At 46.8% G+C, this 27,609-nt stretch overlaps 4 protein-coding genes across 5 annotated transcripts in view; 1 reads left to right on the top strand and 3 right to left on the bottom strand.

Annotated features, from left to right (window-relative positions):
- The first annotated feature begins 5,491 nt into the window (after positions 1–5,491).
- Positions 5,492–9,192, top strand: asip1 (agouti signaling protein 1). The gene is made up of 4 exons (XM_084704622.1): positions 5,492–5,727; positions 7,634–7,796; positions 7,955–8,004; positions 8,103–9,192. Exons 2-4 carry the CDS (start codon positions 7,634–7,636, stop codon positions 8,268–8,270), a joined length of 381 nt encoding a protein of 126 aa, XP_084560748.1. The 5' UTR covers positions 5,492–5,727; the 3' UTR covers positions 8,271–9,192.
- Positions 9,193–9,712: 520 nt separating this feature from the next.
- ahcy (adenosylhomocysteinase) lies at positions 9,713–18,656 on the bottom strand. The gene is made up of 10 exons (XM_084704620.1): positions 18,498–18,656; positions 16,004–16,194; positions 15,185–15,260; positions 13,989–14,141; positions 13,052–13,164; positions 12,489–12,696; positions 12,022–12,109; positions 11,624–11,741; positions 11,252–11,446; positions 9,713–10,659 (listed from the first exon to the last, which is right to left on the bottom strand). The coding sequence occupies exons 1-10, from the start codon at positions 18,523–18,525 to the stop codon at positions 10,528–10,530; spliced, it is 1,302 nt and encodes a 433-aa protein (XP_084560746.1). The 5' UTR covers positions 18,526–18,656; the 3' UTR covers positions 9,713–10,527.
- Positions 18,657–20,242: 1,586 nt separating this feature from the next.
- Positions 20,243–26,027, bottom strand: chmp4ba (charged multivesicular body protein 4Ba). The gene is made up of 5 exons (XM_084706015.1): positions 25,675–26,027; positions 22,856–23,033; positions 22,574–22,688; positions 22,080–22,206; positions 20,243–21,959 (listed from the first exon to the last, which is right to left on the bottom strand). Exons 1-5 carry the CDS (start codon positions 25,856–25,858, stop codon positions 21,895–21,897), a joined length of 669 nt encoding a protein of 222 aa, XP_084562141.1. The 5' UTR covers positions 25,859–26,027; the 3' UTR covers positions 20,243–21,894.
- A 1,304-nt stretch (positions 26,028–27,331) lies between these two features.
- Positions 27,332–27,609, bottom strand: part of LOC146272414 (ciliary microtubule inner protein 1-like) — a 1,886-nt gene continuing 1,608 nt past the window's right edge. For both annotated transcript variants that reach the window (XM_084705746.1, XM_084705747.1), the window contains exon 4: positions 27,332–27,587. In XM_084705746.1, coding sequence (XP_084561872.1) covers positions 27,432–27,587 — 156 coding nt within the window. In that variant the 3' untranslated portion in view covers positions 27,332–27,431. The remainder of the gene's footprint in view (positions 27,588–27,609) is intronic.

Raw genomic sequence — 27,609 nt, 5'->3', positions numbered from 1 at the left:
AAACTTCAACCACAGCCCTGAATTCGATATTGGGAAAGTGGGTTGTCAGAAAACAACAATAATGGGACCATTTTTCTCTGACACATAACAGCTTTTGGAACAGAGTAGACCTTCCAATAACCAATCCACAGAATCTCTTTTTTTCAGTTGAGCACTTAATCTATCCTGGAAACAAGAGTCTAAATGAGAACAAGGAGATTAACAGAATGTTCCCCTCCTCTCTCTCTCGCTCCCCCTCTCCTCTCAACCCGTCAAGTCAGTCATGATGCAGTGCCGTGTCTAATCTCTGTGACTTCCCTCCTCACTCCCTAACCTGGACAATCCCAGATCTGATGAGACTGGATTGTCTGGAGCTGTGTTGACGAGCCAAGGAATCCCAAAACTGCTGGGTTGTGATTGGACCAGACCAGGAGTCCCATCACTTGGCTCCTCCCCTGGGTCTGTAAAAGGAGATGAAGGAGAGGTGGTTAAGGCAGTTTCTGAGATTAAACAGGAACATTCCATTTCTCCAGTCTGCAGAAATATGTAGTGGTTAGACATCTAAATCCACCCAGCCACACACACACGCCCACACACACACGCACACACACACACACACACACACACATGCACACACACACACGCCCACACACACACATACACACACATTCCCAGGCAGACCACCCCCCCCAGGTCATCCATATGACCTGCCAAGAAGGAAACAGGCATTCAGTAGAGTCATTATTCACTATTGTCTCACCTCTACCTTGAGTGAGCTGTGATGTTGAACAGGAGCAGCTGTGTGTTTGTGAGTGTGTGTCTTTGAGTGTGTGTAAGTGTGTGAGTGTGTGTATCCTGTTTGTCAGTGTAAAACTACACGTGCCTGCTGCTATGTTTACGACACTGTTAGTGAGTATATGTTGTAATATGGTGTTAATACAGATTACATGTAGTATGGCATGTAGTTTGCCGGTATTTTAGCTTGTTGTGTGTCTGTGTGTGCGTGTGTGTGTGTGTGACAAAGTCCTTTCAGTTTTTTAGTGTTTAGCGTGTTTAGTGTTGTTGCTGTGTGTCCATGTGTGATTATGTGTGTGTGTGTGTGTGAGAGAGAGAATCCTCTCGGCGTGTAAGTGTGGTGTGGGGTGGTTTGTGTGTGTGTGCGTGTGTGTGTGTGAGAGAGAGAGAGAGAGAGAGAGAGAGAGAGAGAGAGAGAGAGAGAGAGAGAGAGAGAGAGAGAGAGAGAGAGAGAGAGAGAGAGAGAGAGTCCACTCGGCGTGTGAGTGTGGTGTGGTGTGTGAGAGAGGACCTGTGAAGCAGCACGCTGGGATGTTAAATGTCACGGAAGAAAAGTGGTAGCTTGAGGACACATGCAATAAATTCCAAGCACAGACTTAAAGACTGTGCTCTTGGTTGGCTCTCATTACCAATGTTTTACATTTTTTCTCATTATGTTTTCCATGACTTCTCATGAAAGTTACACAGAAAGCAGGAGGGACAGAGACCAGCCGGCTGACACTGCATGTGTGTGTGTGTGTGTGTGTGTGAGAGAGAGAGAGAGAGAGAGAGAGAGAGAGAGAGAGAGAGAGAGAGAGAGAGAGAGAGAGAGAGAGAGAGAGAGAGAGAGAGAGAGAGAGAGAGAGAGAGAGCGAGAGAGAGAGAGAGAGAGAAAGTAGAGCATACGTGTTAAACTCAAGGTCTGCGGGCCACATCCGGCACCAATAACACACAAACTACAAATCCCATAATGCAGTGTAACAGCTGCCTTATCAAATAGGCTGATGCCTATTCACCTGATACACACTGTGCACGCTTGAATTAACTGTGGAAGTCACTATCTAGCATCACACCAAACCAAGAATACGTCCTAAATTTGTGCTAATCCCCAAATGTCTGGCTTTGCGCCTGATTAACACTCGGATTGATAAGCAGTCTCGAAAATGGTATCAATGTAAAAAATTCTAAGATTCCTTTCCGTAATCATGATACAAAACAATGATCACTGCACCTCCATTCAAAGCAGGCTGCATCTGGCCCTGGACGGAAGAAGGCAGTTTCAAGAAAGATGGGAAAGCGGATACATACAGCGGAAAAAACTGTCTGTATTGTTTCTTATGAGGGGATGTCGGTCGTTAAAGAGTACAATCTCTGTCTTCATTTTGACACCAATCACAGAGATAAATGGCCCTTTGAGGGCAACCATAATGCTGATGTGGCCATCGGTGAAAATGAGTTTACATTTACATTTAGCAGACGCTCTTATCCAGAGCGACTTACAGCAAGCACAGGGACATTCCCCCGATGCAAGTAGGGTGAAATGCCTTGCCCAAAGACATGTCATTTGTACAGCATTCAAACCAGCAACAATCTGATTAGTAGCCCGATTCCCTAACCACTCAGGTATCTGACTCCCTGTTTGACTCCCCTGGTGTAGAATATGCATGGAGTGGATTCGAGAGGAGGGTGAGCCAATACAGCCCTTGTGTCTCTGACCTCAACAGGCCTCAAGCCGTAAAGATACAGTTGTTAAGATAGAGGAGCCAAAAGCTAGGGTTTAGGAGCCAGGAAGTGTTGTATTTACCTTACTGAGTGCAAAGTCTCTCTGCCCCCCACACCCGAGTCTCTGAGTGAAGGTGATGTCATCAGAGATTCTTACGTCCTCCTTGTGCTGGCCGGAGGAGTACACATTTGACATGGCTTCTGACATCCCGGATGCAATGTGAGTTCTCGGTTCACAGGCTGGGTACAACTCCATCCACCCACCGTCACCTTTGACCTCTACATCCCCTTCCTCTAGGAAGGTGACTGATATGGACTTCTTCTGTGGTAACAGCAACTTAGACTTCTTCTTCTTTGATAACACCAGCTTAAACTTCTTCTTCTTCTTCTTCTCTGATAACACCAGCATGTTACATGTTATGTAAGAGGCTGTATATTTAGGCTTTTTTCCATTTTCTTCTTCTCCTGGTAAACTAAATTAAAACTGTCCAGGTAATCTCATATTTCGTAAACAAACAAGCAGGGATAAGACAGGCAGAAAGCAAGACGAGCACAATCATTCACTTCCAGCCCTCCAACTTTTGCTCGTACACCCCCCTCTTCTTTTCTCACCTCCTCCTTTTTTTCCTCTAGGTCAGTCTCTCACTCCTCCCCTTCATCTCTCTCATTCACTTCCTTGTTCTTGTCCCGGGGTATGCGCAAGGCCTTCTGGGAGTTGTTGTTTTAACTGCCACAGTTCAAGCTATGGGCAGGCCCGTCCTTCTCAGGCAACACCAGGGAGTCAGGTGGCTGAGTGGTTAGGGAATCGGGCTAGTAATCAGAAGGTTGCCAGATCGATTCCCGGCCGTGCCAACTGACCTTGTGTCTTAAGGGCAAGGCACTTCACCCTACTTGCCTCAGGGGGAATGTCCCTGTACTTACTGTAAGTCGCTCTGGATAAGAGCGTCTGCTAAATGACTAAAAATATAAATATAACACCTGTGGCTACCTAAAAACAGAGCATTGAACACGATCAAGAGGAACTGTTGGTGTACCTAACCCTTACCATCAGTCATTCCATCAGGCGTGACAGGCAGCCGCTCCACCACCGCTCCACCGCATCAGAGTTGAGGATGAATCATGCCTAGGGCACCAGATGGGGACGAGGACCGGCAATGCTTACCATCATGTTGTACCGCAGTCCTCTAAACATAACAGCATACCACGAGAAAAAAATTTCTTTCATCAGTACTGCGTGTCACCATCCTATATTACTCACTATCAAATTAATAAGGTCTCATGTGGTGCAGGCTAATAACTGAAGAAGAAAAAAAGATGCTTCTAAAGAAAAATTGTTGCTTTGAAACGTTGGAATCTGTCTATTTCTCCTTTCATCCCATGCTTACGTAACAGACCTCCTCACCTATTGGTTTAAAATGGAAACATATGCAACAAGCTGTTGCAGAGTTTTGTGTCAGTTATTTTTCCCACTAAAAGATGGCTGGAATCTTCTGAGAGGAAAGATTTGTACTTCAACCCCTGCTGCTAAAATGCGTTGAGACATGTAAACGATCTGGCTTTACGGAGGCTCTGACTGTCAGAAGTTACTGAAGACATGGCTTCATGCGGCGTGTACGGTTACAGTTAAAATGGGGATAATTCTCTGGAAAACTGGAACCAGACTGACGGTCGTCTCCTGTCTATCTTTTCTGAGGAATATCACAAAGTTCAAGAACGTTTGAAGAGAGTCCAATTTCCTTCGCGAAGGCTTTATAGTACTGATGCCCAGAACAGTGTAGTGAAATATTCAATGCCCTCCAGCACGATCAGACTTTGGACTCAGACTCTGTTTTCAGCAAAATTGGAGGAATTAGACAGACTTGATTGGGTTTGTGTTTCTAACCCTTAGTGCGGTTCAGCGGTTTGCCAAGGTCTGGTCACCCGGTCCTGGACCGCACACAGAGCCACAATGTTAAAAAAAGAAAAAGGATGAAGCTGAAACGGGACTATGTGTGACATTCTTTCAAATTAGCTCATTGATTCTATCTCGTGTAGGGAAGGGGAGGGGGGGGGGGAGGGATGTGGGGGGGAATGTTCAGGCAAATACAACGGATTATGTTCTGAGTTCTGTCAATGTTGTATTTTGCGGTCGCGTTCCATGAATGAACACGGGTCATCAGTGTGCTCCACAGGGTAGCCTGTTGAGGACCTGAGCGTGGCTGCAGTGATGATGAGGGTGATAGTCTGAGAGCTGTTATGAGATAATAACAGCCTTGGCAGGCCAGGGAGAGCAGATAAATACAGCAGAGTAGAGTCAACACGGGTCGAGAGGCCACTCGGTTTTAAACTCTTTCATGTTCTGCAGCCATCATTATTTTCAGGTTATCATGCATGAAATCAACTAGTTCCAAATCTGAAGCCTAATCGCTCAATTAAATGTGAGAAATTGTCATTGTTGTTACTGTAACTAGATGATTAACTTCTACTTGAATGACCACACCCTTCCTCCTACACACACACACACGTACACACACATACACAAACACATACAAACTATTGATAATATTTTGAGATTATCTAAACCCACAGAGACTATCAAAGACAATTTAAGTGGTTTTAGGAACTTTCTCCTGGATCTGGATTGGATTAGAGTTAATTGTGTGTGTGTGTGTGTGTGTGTGTGTGTGATGGTCCATGTAGCACAGTTGCTGATTTAAAATGTAGGACATAGCTCTGGGTAATCTATATGTCTGCATCAGCCTCTTCATTAGGTGCACAGTTTTATAGGGTTCAATCTGAGTTATACTGGAAAGCATGGTAATGAGGCCCAGGCCTCACCAACCTCTCACTAACCTGCCACCAACATGTCACTAACTTCTTACTAACTTCCCCTCAACCTCCTAATAAACTGCTAACAAACCTGCCTCACATATCATTTCATTGACAAGACACACGCCGTCATAGATAGATAACTCCTACTTTTGGGTGCTTAATAAATACAGGGTCCGCATATCTTATCCACTATGGGACGCAGAAACAGGCTGGCCGACTCTCTGAGTTTTTTTCTGGGCGTGTGGACCCGCCCCTGCCTGATCCAGTGAGGACTCTGGCCCCCGAAGCTAGCCGGTAATCCTTTACTCCAGCAACGTGGGAGCTGCTCTCCAACCAGCCTCACACACACACACACACACACGCACACACACTAGTGCTGACCTGTTATAAGAAAGACATCCTTACACACCTCTCTTGACGGGCCCAGCTAGCACACCGAAGGTAAGTCTGGAGACTTCATGATTTTGTGCTACTGGATTCAGATTTAGGATAGAGCAAAACAGGTAGCGCAAAATGAGTAGCGTCACATGAATATTTTACTGTGCATTAATAAAGAGTGAGTGAGAAATATTAAGGTGATCCCAACAGGCGTTTCTCTAGTTTCCTTGGCGAATCGCAGAGAATTCAAACAGGTAACGATAGTGTTAGAAACAGTGGACTTGCACGAAAGACTACTGGCTGATATAGAAGGCAGTCAAAGCTGCAGATGTGACATACAAAGTCACACACACACACCAGCTATAGAGGGCTAGATAAATCTCTGAACTGTGTTCTTAAATGACCTGGAACGACAGCTCTGTAGGCCCTTATTTTACTGTCAGAGTTAGAGTCAGAGGCAGCTAAGGATATTTTTGTGGGGTGAGCGCCAATGTTCAGGCGTTCGAGTATTCGATTAAATTGAGAATTGGAATGGAGGTTGGTGAAACACTTAAATCTGGTACATAACTGTTACCTTAACCCAGTTGGATGTAGATAAAACTGAAAATATAAAGTTTTGTATTTCAAAGCGCAGTGAATTTATGAGTTCAAATAATTAGACGGTGTGATAAATAAAGAGGTAACAACATCAATGAGCTGAAGAAGTGGTCACCATTTTATAGTAAACATTTATTCTGTTAAACAAATTAATGTGATTTTCATGACAGTGAAATAAATTACTGAAATGAATCAAAAACATTTAAGCAAGGGAGGTGTTCACACTGCAATTTACTTTCCTTTACTTACTATTTTAAAATCATGTTTGATTTCAGTTATAGCAGTGGATTAGCTACTTTTTTACACCTTTTGACCTTTTAACATACTGCTCTATTTATTGCGTTATTTAAACAACTTTTACTATCGCGCCATCCCCAGTGTATTCAATATTTTCAGCATTTTAAATAATTAGGACCCCATAGTACAAAGACTGAATATAGATCCAGGTGTTTTATTCTTTTCAATTGTTGAATGAGTTTTGTGATTGTTGTTTAACAAAAAAATGTAAGCCCGGTGAATTTTTTATTGTATCGCATTTTTTATTACCCATAGACTCCTGTTTACATTTTTGCCTACACATTGATAACATTTGGGTAAAAATGATTTTTAAGATTTTGTTTATTTCCAAACCAAAGGGGTCAAGTGCCCTTGCTATGAGCCTGATTATAATGTGCTGATTTGTGCTCATCTGTGAATCTGTACTTTCAGTAAATTGATTTTAAAATGTGCTATGCAAATAAAACATCTAATTTAATTAGAATTGAACAAACAAGGACATTTAATTGTGGCCTGCCTGTTTGATGAGTTAGTCTTGTAAATACTTGCGGGTCTACAGAAGTGCTTTGCTGTTGAAAGTTGGGTTTTTTGTTCAGTAGATGGAAGAGCCTGGCTACAGAGAGGGGGATTGGGCAATTTCTCACAAAATTCTTTACACACCCAAGAGAAAATACCTGGTAGAACGTCCCGATCAATTCAAAACTAAAATTTGTGCCGTCATTTTTGTTTGTTTGTTTTAAAGACAATACTAAATACAGCATTGATCATTATTATCATTAAAATAATAACCAAGTTATTGTGATAATATTATGTTTTTACGATTTATGTACTTGAAACTATTGAAACCTATTCATTTTTTTTTTTTTACTTCTGTTCTGTTATTATTGTAGTTAATATATCTAAGAAACATTGTGTCAAAGGACATTTCAGTTAATATATAATATTCAAAGAAAGATTGATATATTTAGGACTGCATTACTGTCTATTTTTGCTTTGTTTATGTTGTTTATAAGTTGCTTAACAAAGCTGCTTGATACAAACCCACATCTGTTCCATTGAATGATTCGGATCATGTTATGTACGTTGTTGTGTTCAGATGCCACCAGTGTTGGTGCTGGTTTGCCTGGTCCTGGCCTGCTCAGGCCTGGAGTTGATCCAAGGCCACATGGTACCTGAACAGCCCCTAGTCTCAAACAGATCATCTAATGGTGACCTGGGGACCCACGTGCCCTCTGACGCTCCTCCAATCCTGATAATCGGTTTGTCTCAGTGTGCGTGAGTGTGAATGTATTGGCTGCTCGCTTACCCGAAAACCGTTAAAAACCGGACCAAAAATGTGTTGTCTTCAGTTTGTATGATTTTACTGGGGTTTGATATAAGTGGTATTCTAATGTACGTCTTTTGTCACTCTATTCAGAACTGCCTAAAACAGTGAAGAAAAATAAAAAATCGAAGAAACCAAAAAAGGTAGGCCATACAAAACAGAAAGCATCTATGCGTGAGGGTCCATTGATTGACGATGCAACCGCTACATTTAATTCCCATCTTCTCTCTCTATCCAGCAGAACAAGTTTAGTACAAAAAAGAAACGGCCCCCGCCACCTCCTAACTGTGTGCCGTTGTGGGGCAGCTGTAAGTCTCCCGGTAACGTGTGCTGTGAGCAATGTGCTTTCTGCCACTGTCGCCTCTTCAAGACCGTGTGTTACTGTAGGATGGGGAATCCGCGCTGCTGAGTCCCCGGCACTCCAAGAAACAACACGGGTCCGCGATATACAATAGCCTTCTTGCTCGACGAGAAAAGACTGACATCTGGTTTTGCATTTATTTCTGTGGAGACAGTTGTGCATGTGGCCTGTAGCGTTACAAAAGGCCTAAAATCGCATAAATCGTCGGACTATCGTTGCAAGACTTTGGAAAGATTATAAATAAAATGAGCATTTTTTTCCGAAACAATTTTTTTTGTGGTTCAAAGAAAGATAATGTTGTCAGGAATCTGCAAATTCAAAAGAGCAACTACTTTTATATTTTGCCGTTTGTTGAGATTTGCCCTCATGAGAATTTTCCGGGAATCTTTTTTGTCTCCTTATATTTAGAACTTGTTCCATCAAATATGTTTTACAGCGCCCCGAAAGCCGGAATCCTCACAATTTGACCTTTTTCACATGCCAATCAAGATTTAAAAGTTTCTACATCAAGTTCACGGAGTTTGCCAACTGATCTCAACACTGGCCTAATAATTCTGTTTTATGTTCCAACTATTAAGGACCAACTGTAGCTATACATGTCTATAAAGGACCCTAATATGATCAGCACTTTTTTCCATGTAGTGTTCAAATGCTTGCATCTGATTTGCCCTGGAATTGTATATTGAAAAACGGCGTAAAGCACTTTAAAATGCCAACATGATTTTCTTGTCAGTTTACCAATGCATTCCAATATATCATTTTTTGTCTTACACATGGAGACTATTATGCTTGGAATAAATAATACATGATAAATACATTGAAATAAATCCAAGAAGATTTCTGCTACAATTAATATGATTTGTTCTGAATCCTTTATGGTTTAAGTGTCTTTTATTAACCCATTGTGAATCCAAAATCTGGTGTTTCCACACAAGAAAAAGTTATCCAAAATTAAAATGTGAGGATTGTTGCCAAGGCTTTTTTTCCCCATCCAATCAGCGTTAAGCAGAAATTACATGGAAACAATGAGGTGTTTGAAGGATTTAAGCATAGTTCAGGCCCCTGGTTAGGACTGACTCTGGACAGGGTAGGTTGCTGGGGGGTGGCGTGGCCAGCTGGAAGGAGGAGGGGATGCGAGCAGTAGAGGAAAGAGAGAGTTATAGCAGAGGTGGGATGTTGCATGTATCCCAGCTGGTTCTCATTCTGCCTGCCAGCACAGGAACCCCAGCCAGGCGCATTGTCCAGCTAGGTGTCAGAGGAAACTTTCATGGCCACTTCAACATCATCATCACCACCCCAATTAGCATAATCATCATCATCATCATTGCTCCAGGATGTGTAACAATGAGGCCCTCCGCCCTTCCTTTGTAGTTAAGTGTAGATGTGTAGTTAATTAAGTGTAGACGTGTAAACTTGTGTACTTGGTCATCACTTTGAAGTAGAAGAAATACACAGAGCAGAAATAATAAGTTCACACAGAGCAGAAATAATAAGTTCAACCCGTTCTTTATTGCATCACACGCCGTTTGGGGAGACAGCAGAGATGACACATGGGGACGAACAAGTCTGCAACCGTTTCAGCCGGACCGCCCCCCCCCCCCCCCTTCACACAAGACAACCAATCAGATTAACAACCATAAAATAAAAATAAAATGAGGCTCGAGGTAATGAAACGAATGCCAAATGTTTTGTGGACATGTATTTTTTGTTTTGTTTTTGCTACTTAAGCCAAAATTTCAGGCTGAGAAGAACGGAAATGGTGGGAGGGAGCGACAGAGATGGAGGCGATAGAGACAGTTCCTAGAAGACATACAAGCTTGAAGGAGGTGATTAAGACAGCTAGCCACATGTACAATGCACCAGTGGCCACTAGAAGGTTGGGTGGGGGCTGGGGTGCCCAGGCAGGCCGGTGATAGGGGGTTTATGGCTCTCCTTTACGCATCAGGCCTTCTGGGACCAGAATCAAAACAGGGAATGCAATTCATAACAAGAATGGCGTCTTTAGAAGCCATGCCATCATTGTTGTTGTTGTTGTCTTAGGCAGGCCAGAGAGAGCAGAGGTAGAGGTCTGGCAGCAAGTGAAGCGTGTAGGTGTTGACACGTCTGTGTGTGTGTCTGTGTGTGTGTGTGTGTGTGTGTGTGTGTGTGTGTAGGACAGACAGTGTGAGGGAAAGCAGGCTACACCTGAGCCTCCCCCCAGCCATGTTCTAGTCTTGGGTCCTGTGGAACAGGACTTCCACATACCCACACCCTGCCTCAACTCCTCCCCCCCAGTCCCCAGTCCCCAGTCCCCAGGCCAGGGGGCTCAGTAGCGGTAGTGGTCGGGCTTGAAAGGGCCCTCGCGGGGAAGACCCAGGTACTTGGCCTGCTTGTCTGACAGCTTGGTGAGCTTCACTCCCAGTTTGTCCAGGTGGGCAGCTGCCACCTCCTCATCGAGCTAGAGAGAGAGAGAAAGAAAGAGAGAAAGAAAGAAAGAAAGTGGGGTATTACGGAATTGTAACCATTAAGATAATCACATGTGCTATCCAGAAACTTCTTTAGATAATTGAGATAATTGTGATGATCTGACATGTCTGGTTGTGGCTCTGAGGAAACCAGACGGCAGCACTTAGACCCTCGCAGCTGGGGAGGAGGAGGTTAGGAAGCTAGGGAGGAGGAGGTTAGGAAGCTAGGGAGGAGGAGGTTAGAGAGCAAGGGGCTCGGGAGTACAGATGTAGGGAGTGACAAGCTAGGGAGCTAGGGAGTAAGAGGTTAGGGAGGAAGGGTCTAGGGAGTGGAAAACTCAGGAAGTGTTTCTGGACGGTATCCGTTCCAGCTGGTGCAGTGGGGAAAGCTGCTGGATCACAGGTGCAGAGCTGGACTCTCACAAGGACAAGAAAGCCCTGTCTCACTAGAAACACGAGCACTCCAAAGCAGCTTCCACCCAACTGTCACCCGCCACCCGGGCTTTATGTGCCCTGACACATCACGCCTTCCCAGCCCTCAAACAGCCCGGACAGGAAGTGATGGGGGTGTGCGTGACCTCTGACCTTCTTGGGCAGGAAGTAGACCCCCAGGGGGTACTTGCTGGTGTTCTTCCACAGCTCGATCTGGGCCAGGACCTGGTTGGTGAAGGAGTTGCTCATGACGAAGCTGGGATGACCCATGGCACAACCCAGGTTCACCAGACGGCCCTCTGCCAGCACGATGACGTGCCGACCGCTCTTCATACGGTAACGATCCACCTGGGAGGACAGCACAGAACTGAGTGAGTGAGTGAGTGAGTGAGTGAGTGAGTGAGTGAGTGAGTGAGTGTGTGTGTGTGTGTGTGTGTGTGTAAGGGGGAAGGGGGTCTGGGTGGGTGTGAGGTAAGGGTGTACATGATCTTGGGTGTGTGTGTGTGTGTGTGTGTGTTGGAGTACCTGTGGCTTGATGTTGATCTTCTCTGCAGCGTTGGCATTGAGCCAGCTCATTTCAATCTCACAGTCAAAATGTCCGATGTTGCACACAATGGAGTCATCCTTCATCTGCTCAAAGTGTCTGGAAGAAACACAGATATGCACAGTTATATATAGTTCAATCGTTCTCCTACATGTCATGTGTTTAGGACGCAACTGCCTCTTCAGATAAGCAGGAGTGGCCTGGTATCTGGAGGTCCACGTACAGTGGTGGTGCTGCCACTTGCTGGTATCTGGAGGTATTACAGCAATGTGATGTGGTGGTGCTGCCACCAGTTGGTAGCTGGAGGTACTGCAGCAAAATGTGCCAAGAAGGAGCTGCCTGCTAATACAGCTAAACAGTTGATCTCGCTGGTACCTACTTGCCAACGATGATATCCTCACAGCCAGTGGTGGTGACAAAGATGTTGCCCTCCTTGCAGGCCTCCTCCATAGTGGTCACCTCATAGCCTGCAGGGCAGGGAGGAGGGAGTTATGACAGAGGTTCCATCACTATCATAATAACCATAAAAAACGCATCATGGCTTATAGTACAGTATTTAATACAGACACAAATACATTGTTTTTTTTTACACAGGTTTGTTTTACTATCCCAGTAAAGACCGACACTTTCTTTAACCCTAAACCCTACCCTGAACCATAACCTTTCATGCAATTCCAAACCTAATTCTAAACTTAACTTAAACCCCCTAAAAATAGTACTTGACCTTGTGGGGACCATAAAAATGTCCCCACAAGATTCATTTTCCTTTTTGTTCATGATACTTGTGAGGCCTTCTGGTCCCCACAAGGGAGGTAAACACGACCACACACACACACACACACTGACCCTCCATGGCAGCCTGAAGGGCGTTGATGGGATCCACCTCGGTGACGATGACACGAGCTCCGAAGCCTCGGAGGGCCTGGACGCAGCCCTTGCCCACGTCCCCGTAGCCTGCCACCACGGCCACCTTGCCGGCTATCATCACATCTGTCGCACGCTTGATCCCGTCGATCAGAGACTCCCTGCAGCCGTACAGGTTATCAAACTTACTCTGGAGAGGGCAGGAGGGGAGAGAGAGGAGAGGAAGGGAGAGAGGGGAGGAAGGGGAGAGAGGGGAGAGAGGGGAGGAAGGGGAGAGGAGGGGGAGAGAGGGGAGGAAGGGATGAGGGGAGAGGGGAGAGAGGGGAGGAGGGGGAGAGGGGAGGAAGGGGAGAGGGGAGGAAGGGGAGAGAGGGGAGGAGGGGAGAGGAGGGGGAGAGAGGGGAGGAGTCAACACAAGGCCATAACAGTTTGGCTTCTTTAGGCCTTCACTCAGGTGGAGATGACCAGAGCACACCACTGGTATGGAGAGATGTGAGGATGTGGCCTACAGGCCTAGTGGCACACAGGTCTTATTTCTGCGTTACCTTGGTGACGGAGTCATTGACGTTGATGGCGGGGATCTTGAGCTCGCCTTTCTTCAGCATCTTGTACAGGTTGTGGACTCCAGTGGTGGTCTCCTCTGACACGCCACGGACTCCTGGACGAACACACACACACGTCAAAAATGGTCTCCACCCTCAGATATTAAAGGGCGTGGCAATCTCTCACATCAGTGCAAACTTCATTTCTATTGTCCTTTTCATGAGAACCGTCATGAAGGGCTTCACAGAAGCCTACATGACACCGACGACCAGCAGAAACATCTTCTTTAAGCTCATCAAGCACAGGACCGAGCAACCCATTATCTTAGTCACTTCAGAAACATGAGTGATGAGAACGAGTATTGATCCAAACATTCATCACACTGTCATGAGTAACAGCGCCACCCGGTGTTTGATACTGAGGCTGACGGGCTGGGAACTGCATCCGAAGGAACAGCCGACGCAGCCTTACTAAACAGTTTACAAAACCAAACCTTCCAGAACTATCCCAGGAGCTGTGCTTTAGGAGGCGAGTCTGGGGCTGAGAAGACTACTGTGCGGTCAGGAGTTCCCCTCAGGAGCATAAGGGGAAGTATCTGCCCTTACACACAGACGCACACACACACAGACGCACACACCCTTTGGTTGGCATTGGTTAAATAACCTGCCTTTAAGTCACGCCAGGTCAGACATAAAGTCTGCACATTATTCTACTGAAGTAGAGACGCAAAGGACTATGTTGGCTCATAGCTGGCAGGCAAACAAACTAAACAAAGCAAGGTATGTCAATATAATGACATTTTCCCAGGCACTTATTGCTTCTACCCAGAGCGACGTTCTGACATTGCAATCTAAAAGAGACAGGCAGACAGGGCATTCAGTTTTGGGGTGAGGGGGACATGAGACAGACAGGTGTGTGTGCGTGTTGTGGGGTTCGTACCTGCGAGCAGTTTGGGGTACTTCTGGTGCACCATGTTGGTGAGGTCTCCTCCGTCGTCGAGAATCATGTTGAGGGGCTGGCCATCCTTGAAGTAGATGGTCTGCTCAATACACCACACATACTCCTCATCTGTCATCCCCTTCCAGGCATACACTACAGGGAGGGAGGGAGGGAGGGAGGGAGGGAGGGAGGGAGGGAGGGAGGGAGGGAGGGAGGGAGGGAGGGAGGGAGGGAGGGAGGGAGGGAGGGAGGGAGGGAGGGAGGGAGGGAGGGAGGGAGGGAGGGAGGGAGGGAGGGAGGGAGGGAGGGAGGGAGGGAGGGAGGGAGGGAGGGAGGGAGGGAGGGAGGGAGGGAGGGAGGGAGGGAGGGAGGGAGGGAGGGGACATGTTACATGTCACATCATATTTGAAATCCCTTTTGAAATAGAATATTCAGTTAACAGTATGTTACTTTCAAGATCTGTTTAACTACAGAGTGTTTCTATCAGAACCACTCAACTAATGACTGAAGGAGATGAGAGGATTATACTAGACTACTCCTGCTGGGTCACCATGGAGACTAAACTAAGCCAGCATGGGCCCGGATCCAACCCCAACAAAGCAGCCTTCTCTCCTCCCCTTCAGCTGATTGGTTAAATCCTCCATCTATCACCATCTATTACAGGCTAGCTTCAACCACAGCCGTAGCTGCCAGTAGTTCCTCATAGAAGGCTGATTAGTCCGAATCACTGTGGTCCTGCACAAACGGATAAGTTGGAGTTTGGTCAAATTGATTTCCGCCCCCCCCCCCTCCCTGGCTCTCCCTCTCCTCCCCCCTCACCACAGCAGCACTAAAGGGCGGCTCCACTGCAGCTCTGGCTCAGCAAAGGCCAAACCACTACACTCGACAGGTGACGGAGGAAATGCCACTGCAACACAGTGGCACTGCCAGCCTGAGGAGTGCTCACCCATCCTCCCCACTCGTCCAGTTCCTGCCTTCGTCCCTCCTCCACACCCTCCAGCAGGAGATCACCAGAAAACCAGCTTGCCCAGTCTGAGCCGGCCTGGCACTGATCCAAGAAATAAGGGCGCGCTAGGTATGTGTGTGTGTGTGTGTGTGGGGGGGGGGGGGGAGTACTAGGGTTGTCATGTTTGTGGTGCAGGTGGGTGTACCAGGGTTGGCAGGTTTGCAGTGGGTGCAGGTGAGAGAGGGCGTACCTGGGACACCAGTCTTGGCGATGGCGGATGCAGCGTGGTCCTGGGTGGAGAAGATGTTGCAGCTTGACCACTGGACCTGGAACAGAGACGGGAAGGGAAGCAGGGAGCAAGAACACAAGGACAGAGGAGGGAAGGAGGGAGCAGGATACGAGGACAGAGGAGGGAGCAGGATACGAGGACAGAGGAGGGGAGGGAAGGAGGGAGCAGGATACGAGGACAGAGGAGGGGAGGGAAGGAGGGAGCAGGATACGAGGACAGTGGAGGGGAGGGAAGGAGGGAGCAGGATACGAGGACAGAGGAGGGGAGGGAAGGAGGGAGGGAGCAGGATACGAGGACAGTAGAGGGGAGGGAAGGAGGGAGCAGGATACAAGGACAGAGGAGGGGAGGGAAGGAGGGAGCAAGAACATGACTCCCTCCCCCCTCCTGTGTGTGCTTGTGACAGAGCAGATTTGATAAACTCTGCATGGCCTTCAGGAGACACAGGGAGGAAAGAGGGGCGGGGGGGGGCTTCCCACAGAACAGATCCCACTAGAAATGAGCCAGGGGTCAGGGCTCAGAGAGAATGATATTTAGAGTAAAACTGATGGTAAAGTGGGACCTGCCATATGCTCATCTCAACCCCAAAGGTTGGTGAGGATCTCAACAAACACTTTGTCCCTCTTCCCCCCCCCCCCCTATTCTATCAACGCACTCTTTTTTTTATCTCTCCCCCTATTCCCTACCTCCACCTCCACCTCTCTACCCCCCATCGTCTCTCCCTCCCTCCACCCATGTCATCCCTTCAGCTCTCTTCCCCCTACTCCCTCCCCCCTTCCTCACCTCTGCCCCCAGGGCGGTGAGGGTCTCGATGAGCACGGCGGTCTGCAGCGTCATGTGGAGGCAGCCGGCGATGCGGGCGCCCTTCAGGGGCTTGGACTGGCCGTACATCTCCCTCATCTTCATCAGGCCCGGCATCTCGTTCTCGGCGATGTCGATGGCCTTCCTGCCCCACTCGGCCAGGCTGATGTCAGCTGCAGGGAGGGGAGGGAAGGTCGTTAACCACCAGTCAGGAACACACACAGAGACATTCATTCCAAGAGCAGAATCACATCACCCTTCCACTGCGTCGCCACAGAGCCCCCCCCCACACACACACACCATTTTGAGTAGAAGCATATGCTAAATACAGGTACATCTTCCAGGAGTATCACAGGGAGTTGGAGCAGAAAGCCCTGGATCCTTCTTGCCATGTCCTCCCCTGTCAGGCTCAGTAGGAGAGCAGCCTGGTTAGGGTCAGGCTCAGTAAGAACGCAGCCTGGTTAGGGTCAGGCTCAGTAGGAGAGCAGCCTGGTTCGGGTCAGGCTCAGGCTCAGTAGGAGAGCAGCCTGGTTAGGGTCAGGCTCAGTAAGAACGCAGCCTGGTTAGGGTCAGGCTCAGTAGGAGAGCAGCCTGGTTCGGGTCAGGCTCAGGCTCAGTAGGAGAGCAGCCTGGTTAGGGTCAGGCTCAGTAGGAGAGCAGCCTGGTTAGGGTCAGGCTCAGTAGGAGAGCAGCCTGGTTAGGGTCAGGCTCAGTAGGAGAGCAGCCTGGTTAGGGTCAGGCTCAGTAGGAGAGCAGCCTGGTTAGGGTCAGGCTCAGTAGGAGAGCAGCCTGGTTAGGGTCAAGCTCAGTAGGAGAGCAGCCTGGTTAGGGTCAGGCTCAGTAGGAGAGCAGCCTGGTTAGGGTCAGGCTCAGTAGGAGAGCAGCCTGGTTAGGGTCAGGCCCAGTAAGAAAGCAGCCTGGTTAGGGTCAGGCCCAGAATGTGCTCTGAATGACAGTCAATCTGATACTGGAAGCAGACTGCCAGTCCTCCACTTGTGACTGCTGGTTCCAACAGCTGCAATCATACACTGCTGCAGGCTCCAGGGCTCTCATGACCAGACCACACCCCTACACCCCTGCTCTGCCTGGGGCAGCCAGCACTGAAGCAACCCTCCCTAAACTGGAGCAGACCTGAATCGCCATGGGTTCATGAAGTCCAACTGGTGGCCTTGTGTGTGTGTGTGTTTTATAGGCATGCATCTCAGGATTCCCCAGGTCAGTCTGGTGAACTCAAGTGTTCCAAATATGCCGTGAGTCAGCAAAACTACCACGAGAGGCATAACTTCCCTCAAAAGGCAGAGAGGAAGAGAGAGTGAGAGAGACAGGTCTTAGAAACCGTTAAACCCTTCAAGAAATGTGGGGTCCATTCACCAATGGCTCAAATTAACATGTGTATGTATGTGTGTGTGTGTGTGTGTGTGCGTGTGATACTAGTCTAACCAAAGCAGAAAGCCTGGGGAACTCTGGCCTGCAGAAGGGTCAAAGTCCATCTGACTACCATATCACTACGACCATGCCAGAGTAACTAAGCTTCTAGTTGCTTCTGACAAAACACCTGCCTAACACGCAATGGTTCACAGGGGATTGGAAGACACCAACACTGAGATATTTCAAACGTGTGCAGGCCTGACCAATGCGTGTTTCAGAATTAGCCTACTCTATTGACTCATTTATTGAGACATTTCCTGCCAACATTAAATCCTTACAATAGCGTACTGAGATTCTAGCGTACAGATTGATACGTGCAATCGAAATTGGTTTAGGGTATTAAAATCGACTTTAGTCTTTCTGAGTCCAAAGACTAACAATAAAACCTTCAAAGCACAAAGATTTGTTTTAATCCACCACGTGCAGTTTCAACTCACAGTAGTACACTGTGTGATTTCACCGCTCGCTTAGTCTGTGCCTGTCAATCAACAAAGTGGCGGCATCGCGCAATGGCTTATTGTGGATGTAGTTTTTCTGACGGGCGGACAAGAAGACTGTGACTCACTAACATCCTTAAATGAACTACAACTACCACTACCTCTAACAGAAGAGGCAACTGAATGAAACCATGCTTGCTTGGCAGTGTTATATACGGATTCCTTCCTTAATGTCAACAAAACGTGAAACAATTCCACTTGCATTTGACAAAAATGCATGTAGTACTGTATTACAAGTGTAACTCAATGTACACAAGTAGCATCCCACTGCGCAATGTGTTGTAGTATCAACAAAGTGTCGCGTGTCACATCAGAGACAACATTCATGTTAAAAGCTCAACGTTGACTCAAGGAGCCGAGGTAAACTATCGGTCCTCGGAATACTAAGCTGACTGTAGCTAACAGTAATAGCTCATGTTATTTACCAAATATCTGTGGGCAATAACGCACGCTGTACAGTTAGCTACTGGAACTATCTAGTCAATCCACTATCTAACTACCGGTTACCAATATCAATGCATGACAAAGCAATAACAAAATGTGATACTGACCAACTTTGAAGGGTAGTTTCTCGGACATGATTATTATTTCCTTTTGTGTGTTGGGAGATGGGTGAAAACGGTTGTTGCCTGATTTAGAACAGGGATTGAGAGGGAGGGATCGAATGGCGTGAACTTGGTTTTGAGAAGAAGCGAAATGCCGATTTGTAATATTCATTAGCTCAACGTGCCAATCCACCTCCTTGTGGTTTTCATTGGCCGAGAATGTTTCTGCCCCGTAGGAGTAAAATCTGATTGGCTAGAAAAGCTTCGGCGGGTTTTATCCAATGGCAGAGCTGAATCTACAGTGGGTGTGTTGGCCTCGCCGCCGTGTTACGAAGTTTGACAACACTCAAATGTAGCTAAAACAAGTTCCATCCAGCCTTTAGGGAGACTCAAATGTTTAACCAAATGGTCAGACATACACCCGACTTTGTTCTAGGTAGTGTGTGATTGCATCACCAACATGTTTTCGACAGTCCTAGTTTTCAGAATGTTTGTAAGGAAAGGACGGATATTTTAGCAGGTAGACTAAAACTTCAGTTAAATGAACAGGGTCTTTTGCCCCCCCCCCCCCTCCCCCCCATGGAATGCTGTGCCCCCTCAAAAAATAATTGTATTAAAGTATAAATAAGAAATACTGGCATTGGCTATAAATTAAATAGCAAGATAGCGATCACTTTCCTGCAGAATATGCACGTCTGCTCTTATTTTGATCTATATGCTTTTAATACGTTCTGGAGTCATTGCTGGCTGTAGTACTTGTGTATCAATCCGCCGCCAGGCCTAAGCCTGACCATAATAGTCAAGATAGACAATACAAGATAAACTACCCGTCATTCAGTTTTGATGAGATTTTAGGAAATACTGTCCAGACCACATCGATCAGAACAGGATCAGTACCGGTATTTTGTCTTTGTTTGTACAACAGTCTGATAACACGGTGTCAGACCGTGGGTTTGGGTCGGCTTACATCCGCCTTTGAACATATAATCACGAGCCTTCTGCGTTGCTCATTTCTATCTTTCACAAACTGTTTGCTGGCTGTAGAGGGAGAAACAGTACAATTAGGAGAAAAACAACTTTGTGTGGCTATTCAGCAGCAAAATTAATCAGAGAAGCAGTGTGTGCACAGTGGTGAAAATCTTTTTTTGGGGACATTTTCTCAAGAGCAATTCCTGAGGGGGGACACCAAAATTACTGCTGTAACACAAAGCCTACATTGTAATATGTTAAATGTATATATTATGAATATTATTGAAATGTCCTTAAGTTTACAGTGATTTATTGGGGGGGGGGGGGGGGGCAAATCATATTTCTCCCAGGATGGGGGGGTCATGTCCCCCGGGGATGTCCTCCTATGTGTGTGCAGTATGGGGTTATACACAACTCTTACTCTGACTGGATGTGAGATACACCGAAAACTAAATATTTGTGAATGATATATATTGTCCTGGGTTTATGAACACGTCAGTGATTATAGTCCTTGCCCAACCCTAACCCTGAACCCAGACTCCAATTATGTGAAGTTTGACCCACAACACCTAAGACAAGTAAATGACCCTTTGATCATAATATTAGCTGTGACCAGTACAAAATTTGAGGCTCCTGGTCAAAACATAAGATCTGTGATGAACTATGTTAGACACCCCTGGTTATACATCCCATCTAACTATGTTGCATTCCCCTGGTAATGTCATCAGTGTCTGAGCTAATCAGAGCCCCTCAAGGTGTGGAGGGAGAATGAAGACCGCCAGTCATTTGGCAAAAGGGTTTAATTTATGCGTACCATGATAACATGAGTAGGGGAAAGAACAGGAATTCAGCTGTCACACACAGCCATGTGTGAACACACACACACACACACACACACACACACACACACATCAGGCAGGAGAATGCTGTGCTTACACACCCAGCCGGGGGGGTGAGGGTGGTGTACTCTCAGACGTCAGCTATGATAGTCCTGATGTAGCTTCTTCAACACATCGTAGCGTTAGCATATCAGTCTGGAGGAGCAAGTTGTGCGCCTGCATGTGTGAGGTAAGCAACTGCCCCCCCAGGCCGCCGCTCAGTGCTACACCAGCCTGTTTGTGACCGTAGGCCTTACAGCAGACAGGAAATAGAAAACTAGAAAACGTCGTCCTGCTCAGGGAGGTGAACTATGATACAGAGGTAAAGAGGAGGAAAGGGGGAGAGGAAGAGAGGGGGAGAGGAGGAGGAGAGGTAAAAAGGATGAGAGGGGTAGAGGGGGAGAGGATGAAAGGGGTAGAGGGGGAGAGGATGAGAGGGGGAGAGGGGGAGAGGATGAAAGGGGGAGAGGGGCGTCCCGGGTCAGCGAGGCTTTCAGGTTAGAGGATAACTGACCGTACATGTTCATCCCAATACAATCACTACTTTGTTTCACTCACACACACTCACACACACACACACACAGCCTAAGTATGCTCTATGAACCACAAACCAAATCACCCGGGATAAACACACGAACCCTCTAGTGTTAATATGTCTCTTATGGAGGAGAATAAGCAACAGTGCACTCACATGCACACCCTCACAGAGGTGCGCATAGTCAGTCATTCACTCACCACAGTAAATCACTCATTCACAATATGAACAGCTACAGTATAAACCCTTTACTAGAGTACTGTCTTAACATTTGCAGAATATAAGTGGTTGGAGGTACTTGGCTAAAATAAAATAACTGTGTGAACCATCACCCAGAGAGGCAAAGAGCGATGACACACCATGGAGTTCCCCTTAAAGGGGATTTCCCCCACGCACACACACACACACACACACACACACACACACACACACACACACACACACACACACACACACACACACACACACACACACACACACACACACACACACACACACACACACACACACACACGTCCTCCTGATATAGTAAAGAAAGCCAGAAGCAGAGCTCAACACCTATAGACCTGTGGATGAAGGTCACAGCCAGCTTCCCTGACACTCCTGTGGATGAACTCTGTGTAGCGTTGGTCGTGGTACACCAACCATAGCGAACACTTAAGTGAAATACAGAATCTAACCGTCAATATTAGTTACTCTGAACAGAACCGGTCATAGATGGGTGGAATACGGGAGCTTCCGAACAAGGTGGGGTGTTCAGGGGTTGTGTGTTCAGCATGTCTTTGTTGAAAGTGAAGTTGTCTTTATCCATCAGTCACAAAGGGTCTAGCTGGTAAAGGCTAGGTTTTAGAGGGAGTGTCAGAGGCCAGGAGTGTCAGAGGTCAGGCTTTTAGAGGCCAGGTGTTTGCAGGCCAGGTGTTCGGAGGCCAGGTAATCGGAGGCCAGGTAATCGGAGGCCAGCTGTTTAGAGGCCAGCTGTTTAGAGGCCAGCTGTTTGGAGGCCAGCTGTTTGGAGGCAGGTCTAGTTGGCCGCCCAGGCTTCCAGGTCCTTCATGTCATCCTCGTCTTCCTCTTCCTTCTTCTTGGCTAATGAAATAAGAGCATGTTAAGCTTCATTTACACAGGACACAATAGGAAAGGGTCACATAAGCAAATATAAACATACATGTATTTGGGCTTATGTACGATTGTGTGTGTATGTGTTACCTGGTCTGGAAGGTAGGGAGGTGGATGGTACGTTGGGTAGAGGAACGTCCTCGGTTCCTCCAATCTCCAGCATGTTCTTGTCCAGTTCCTCTTGTTCCAGTTCCTCCAGCTCTGCTAACAGGTCGTCCTGCACAGAACAAACAAACATTGTTGTTAGCAACAACACTGTGTAAACTAGGAACTGGACATAGAACATATTTGGCGAGGTGTGGACATATTATATGCAACAATTGAATATGATTAGATAAGTAGTATATCTATTTTGAAGCAATTCTTCCTCCTTTTGGAACTAGAAAAATGTACAGCAGCTCCAATTGGCTGGAACAGTCAAGTCCCGCCCTCTCTACCGGTGATTGGTTGGAATGGAAACTCTCCCTGTCCTCTATGCTTTTGATTGGCTGGGTATGTGAACTCTTCCTGCCCTCTCCGCTGTAGATTGGCCGGCTGTGTGAACTCTTCCTGCCCTTTTAGCTGTGGCTGCAGCTGTGTCTCACCTCATCAAACTCTTCCCCGAAGCCCACAGGTTTGGAAATGGCGTCGGATATCTCCTGGGCCAGCTCCTGCTGCTCTGTGATGTCCTGCATAAGGTCATCCACCTTGTCTATGTCCCTGAGGACACACACACAGTTTGACGGTCAGTATAGTCGACAGACAGGAAGTATTGCAGACATACACCAACCCACACACACACACACACTTATCCACAAACACACTTTCCCACACACACGCTTACCCACACATACACGTTTGCCGAACAATGCCACGGTGACTCTTACATGTTCTCGTGAGCAGACTTCATGGCCTTGGCAGCAAAGCCCATGTTCTTCAGCACCTCTGTGTTGGTGTTGGCGTTCTCCAGCGCCTCCCTCTGGAACTCGATGGTGGAGAGCGTGCCGTCGATCTGAGACAGCTGCTGTTCGTATCGCTTCTTCCTCTTCAGCGCCTGAAGAGCAGCTGGAGAGGGGAGAGACAGAGAGGGAGAGAGAGAGAAAGAGGAGAAGAGAAAGAGAGGAGAGAGTGAGAGAGAGAGAGAGAGGAAGAGTCAGGAATGGAGGGAGAAGCGATTAAAAGATGGACACTGAAACTGGAAAATAATTAGGAATAATAATAATAATGCAGGACAGACAAAAGAGGCAGAGGGAGAGGGGATGGAGACCAGCATCTGACTATTACCAGGGTTGACTAGCTCAGCCTCATCAGAAGCAGAGGCTGCTGGGTAATGTAGTGCTAAGCTAAAACCCTGGGAGTACCCTGGAGCTGTGATGACACACTGTGCTCAGCTAGTCGTCCGTCTCCAGAAACGAACACAACATGCCACTAGACGTCCTTGTTTCACTGCCAGATAAGGGAACACACAGTCAAGCACCGTTTGACGGTGTAGTTGTGGCTGGCTAAGAGGGAGCATCGGAGATGGTACATTCATCTCTGCTCAGACATCAATAGGAATCGAGATTGAACCCAGTGAAGAGCAAGAGATTGTGGGAGCAACACTGGTGCAAGAAATGCAAGAAACAGTTGTGAGAGCACCACACCAAGCACACTCCTCCTCGTCTATCATCAAAACCTCCGTTTCACATTCTCTTCAGTTCTGCTTTGATGTTTTTTTTTCTTAATTACAGTTTTTAATTACCTTCTATATTCATCCTCACAACAAAGCAATCACTGAATCGCTGTTCAGAGTCGGTTCATTGAGACATGGAAACCAGACTCATTATCTTTGTTTGAATGATGGATCGTAAGATAAAGGAGTTGTGTGGTGAAGAGGTCTGTCCTTAAACCACAGATAAGTTAACAACAATTAAAGAAAATGATTACTTTTCTACTTTTGTACTGTTTGAAATGCTCTGAATTTAATAAACAATGTTTGATATATACCCTGCTATATTAAGCTCATGAACACATAACCCTTGGTTGTGTCCAGGAGAGAAATATCCTAATCTATTAATTATGATTCTTGTATCATTAATAAGCTGTAAGCATGCTGTTTTCTTATGCCTGCATAGCCATAAATTAGTTCTTTGTAAGGTGAGCCTAGGAAAGGCCTGTGACACTAGTGTAGATCAGAGGTCACAATCTTACCAAAGTGCAACTTTGAACGAGGAAAATAGAAGGAACGTCAAGGCCATTTCTAGGAGCTCTATCTAAGGACCTAAACAAAAGCTGTCTAGCATGCACTCTCCTATTTCTGTGCTTGCAAAGGCTATGCTAATCGTCTTGTATCGTCCCATATTGTGATACTATTGAACTCCCTTGATTTCCTCTATTCATTGTCCAGTCTTCTGAGATACTCAACTTGGGTGTAACAGACACCTGCTGCACCTTACATGTGTAATTAATACGTAGATTTTGTCTTGAACTTGTAATTAACTATTCCTTTCGTTGACTTTCACAGCAATTGGGTATTGTCCATTTCAGAAAACTCGACAGAGAGATCTTCCAGGTTGCTCCACATGCACACCTGCATTTCCACCGAGTTTAATACATTTGGCCTCTACTCCATCAGGCATGAACAAGTCGTTCAAGACAGATTGAATTACAGATGTAACACAATCACACTTGTCTTGTTAATGCATTCCTCCACAGGTTATCGTAAGAGGCTATCGTGGATGATACAGGCTATCTGGAGATACACCACCAGTGCGTACGGGTCCGGTTCTGTCCTTCAGAGAGGTTATCGCCACATGAGCGCATCATCTGATATCTATTCCGTCTGAATCGTATTACCAGCTCCTCAGAGTGCATTACTGTACCTATTCCTGCTACTCTAACCTTGTTTGGGAAGTAGGCCCGCCCGCCTGTTTCTTTCCCCCCTCCCACACCTGAATGTCCCAGGCTCTGGGCTGTGATCTCTGGCTGCCGATCCCATGGTTGTGTCATAGATACTCGTCCCTGGGTGTGGTGACTAAGCAAGGTTGCTAGAAGAGGAGTTTCTGTGTGACAACTGTGCCCGCTAGGAGTTTGTCTGGGGAATAAACAGTGTAACCATAACCATTTCAGCACAAGCAGGCCTGCAACTGAGCCTATCCTTACTCATTCCCATTGTAGCCTACATTCACTAGGCTTTAGAGAACAGTGAGCATTGTATATCATTGTCACATACTTCTAGATTGTCACCGTCACGTTACCTTTCTTAGAAATGCCGTTGACTTTCCTGACTAGCAGGTTGCGGCTTTCGCCATTATGGGCTGCTTTTGAGTTGCTATACCTCCCTTGTGAGCCTAACGAACAACTACGCTTGTCAAGTTTATTGACTAACCCATAAATCAGCTAGTTCTTGAGAATCGGATATGGAAATTGGCAACTTTTTATAAGATAAATCGTGATTTCATAACCAATTATGTTAATTATTCGCACTATACTGTAGTATAGAACACACGCATTTGTCAACAATTCTGGATGATCTGCCACCCCGTGCTGACTGACTTGCTGTAGTTTCGGTCAAGGCACCTAGGCAGTCAGTGAAGTCGTGGACCTTGCTAGCTAACGCTACATTAGCTATCAGGTATATGTCAGCTTCCTTCTTCCTCTTCCAGGCACACAGCTTGAAGGCTAACGATCTCACCCGTCATACGGCCAACTTTTTTAGTTTTATCACCTCGTTTGTTTTTCGTCCCATTCTTTTTCGCTGTTAGGAGTTCTTGGTCGATTTTCTTTTCCAAAAATTCCTGTTTCTTCGTCAACATTTCTTCTGTGTCCCGAAGTCGCTGTATAGCCTCCTGAGGGCTCGCCGATTTCGCCCCCTTGCCCCCTGCTCCAAATAACTTTCCGAACACCGACATATTGCACTTATTAACAGACGTAGATGAGACTGGAACGTATATTGTTATTTAAGGAGATAAACAACTGAAAATAACTAATCTGACGACTCAAGTCTCGCTGTCACCCGCTTAGGTCCAGCGGCGTTGCTGTTGTTGTTATTTCTCCTTCCTCTTTCCAACCACCAGGCCTCGTGATGTCAGCACGTCACACCAGCGTGAGTCACGCTATGACGTGCTCACAAGTTCCATCGACAGGTATTTGGTTCTATTGTCCGAGGAAATTCAATGTCAGCCTGTCTTTATATTTGTATATATTTGTAAATGTTTTAATCTAAATATTTATAATATTGTTAAGAGAGTTCAGGTAGGACCCAGAATAGATGTCCCAGACAGTTTACAGACCGAGATTAACTACATAACCCAGACCCAGTCTCAATAACCCCTTTGTGAGGAGGACAGGAAAAGTTGATTTGAGTCGAAGCTTGTCTGGACACACGCAGTGACCCTTCCTTCTATTTCCTCAACTCTCACAACCCTCCTGCTCCTTACATCTTGTACTGCTGTGACACGCCTGATAGTGTTGCATGTCACTCAGAGGGTAACACTAGTCAAGCATGTCACAAATGGTGTTGGGTGTTTGCCTTCCTGCCTGCCTGCCTGTCTATCTGTCTGCTTGTCAGTCAGTCTGTCTGTGCTACTTAACTACATAAGAGATACCCAAAGTTCGGACCTAGGTTAACAGAAAAAACACCCCACAATTGTTTATTTATTTTAATATTACCCTGTTCTAAATATTAAACACAAGCTATGTTAAGAGCTATTTGTGGTTGGATGTCATAAAAACTCGCTAGTTATGGGCCTGTGCCCATCTGTCTGCATGCATGCCTGTGTGTATGTGTGTGTGTATGTGTGTGTGTATGTGTGTGTGTGGTGAATGTCAGTGCAGCTGTAGCTCTGTGTAAAAAGTGACAGTGTCAGTGAGCTGGCTGGGCAGGAGAAAGCCAGCTCAACACCCTCAGCACTACCACACCAGAGACCAGCTCAACACCCTCAGCACTACCACACCAGAGACCAGCTCAACACCCTCAGCACTACCACACCAGAACCAGCTCAACCCCCTCAGCACTACCACACCAGACGCTCAGCAACATGTGATTGTCCGGTGCAGAACATTCAAGAGTGTAGCTGAGAGGTAGGCCTATACCATAGAAAAGAGGACAACAACGTATTCTCAGCCTTTCCATGGACACACACACACACACCTCCATGGACACACGCACACACACACACCTCCATGGACACACACACCTTCATGGACAACTGGGAAGGAGAGTGGTGCAGCACCGTAGATCCTTAGATTCAACACCTTTGATAACAAGAAGGAGACTGAGCAGAAAGTAGAAATTGAAACAAGGTTGACTGTATTGAATGACTGAGACAGATATAAGGTCTTGTGTTTGGGTGGTGGTGGTGGTGGTGGGGGGGGAAGGGGGGGTCGGGGTGGGGTGGGGGGTGGCAGTGCTGAAAGCGTGTGAGAGGGGGTGAGGGGTCCGGGATGTGGAGGAGGGATTGGGCAGCGTGCGGGATCAACCAATCAGTTGCAGGATTCAAAGGACCAGCCCAATTCCTTCAGGAAGCTCTTCCTCACACGATGCACCTTCCCGTAGCGCTCCAGCTGCAACTCAGAGACCGACGAACGCCAGCCAATCAGAGCCTGCGAGGTCTGGGGAACTGGAGGAGATGGGTCCACCTGCAGGCAGACCTCAGTATTA

The sequence above is a fragment of the Hypomesus nipponensis genome, chromosome 9 (genome assembly GCF_054491055.1).
Source record: "Hypomesus nipponensis isolate SF chromosome 9, ASM5449105v1, whole genome shotgun sequence".
NCBI classification, from domain to species: domain Eukaryota; kingdom Metazoa; phylum Chordata; class Actinopteri; order Osmeriformes; family Osmeridae; genus Hypomesus; species Hypomesus nipponensis.
The sequence above is the reverse complement of the archived record's forward strand: the minus strand, read 5'-3'. Positions and strand labels throughout refer to the sequence as shown.

What these genes read in the sequence shown, in the direction of transcription:
- chmp4ba (XM_084706015.1), bottom strand. Translation starts at nt 25,858, where the DNA reads ATGTCGGTGTTCGGAAAGTTATTTGGAGCAGGGGGCAAGGGGGCGAAA. An exon ending in TGGGACGAAAAACAAACGAG is followed by an intron (nt 23,034 to 25,674) that starts GTGATAAAACTA and finishes TCCCCTCTCCAG; the next exon opens with CTGCTCTTCAGGCGCTGAAG. An exon ending in CTCCCTACCTTCCAGACCAG is followed by an intron (nt 21,960 to 22,079) that starts GTAACACATACA and finishes TTATTTCATTAG; the next exon opens with CCAAGAAGAAGGAAGAGGAA.
- ahcy (XM_084704620.1), bottom strand. Translation starts at nt 18,525, where the DNA reads ATGTCCGAGAAACTACCCTTCAAAGTTG. An exon ending in GTACCCCAAACTGCTCGCAG is followed by an intron (nt 13,165 to 13,988) that starts GTACGAACCCCA and finishes GTGTTCGTCCAG; the next exon opens with GAGTCCGTGGCGTGTCAGAG. An exon ending in CCTTCAGGCTGCCATGGAGG is followed by an intron (nt 12,110 to 12,488) that starts GTCAGTGTGTGT and finishes CCTGCCCTGCAG; the next exon opens with GCTATGAGGTGACCACTATG.
- asip1 (XM_084704622.1), top strand. Translation starts at nt 7,634, where the DNA reads ATGCCACCAGTGTTGGTGCTGGTTTGCCTGGTCCTGGCCTGCTCAGGC. An exon ending in TCCTCCAATCCTGATAATCG is followed by an intron (nt 7,797 to 7,954) that starts GTTTGTCTCAGT and finishes CACTCTATTCAG; the next exon opens with AACTGCCTAAAACAGTGAAG. An exon ending in AATCGAAGAAACCAAAAAAG is followed by an intron (nt 8,005 to 8,102) that starts GTAGGCCATACA and finishes TCTATCCAGCAG; the next exon opens with AACAAGTTTAGTACAAAAAA.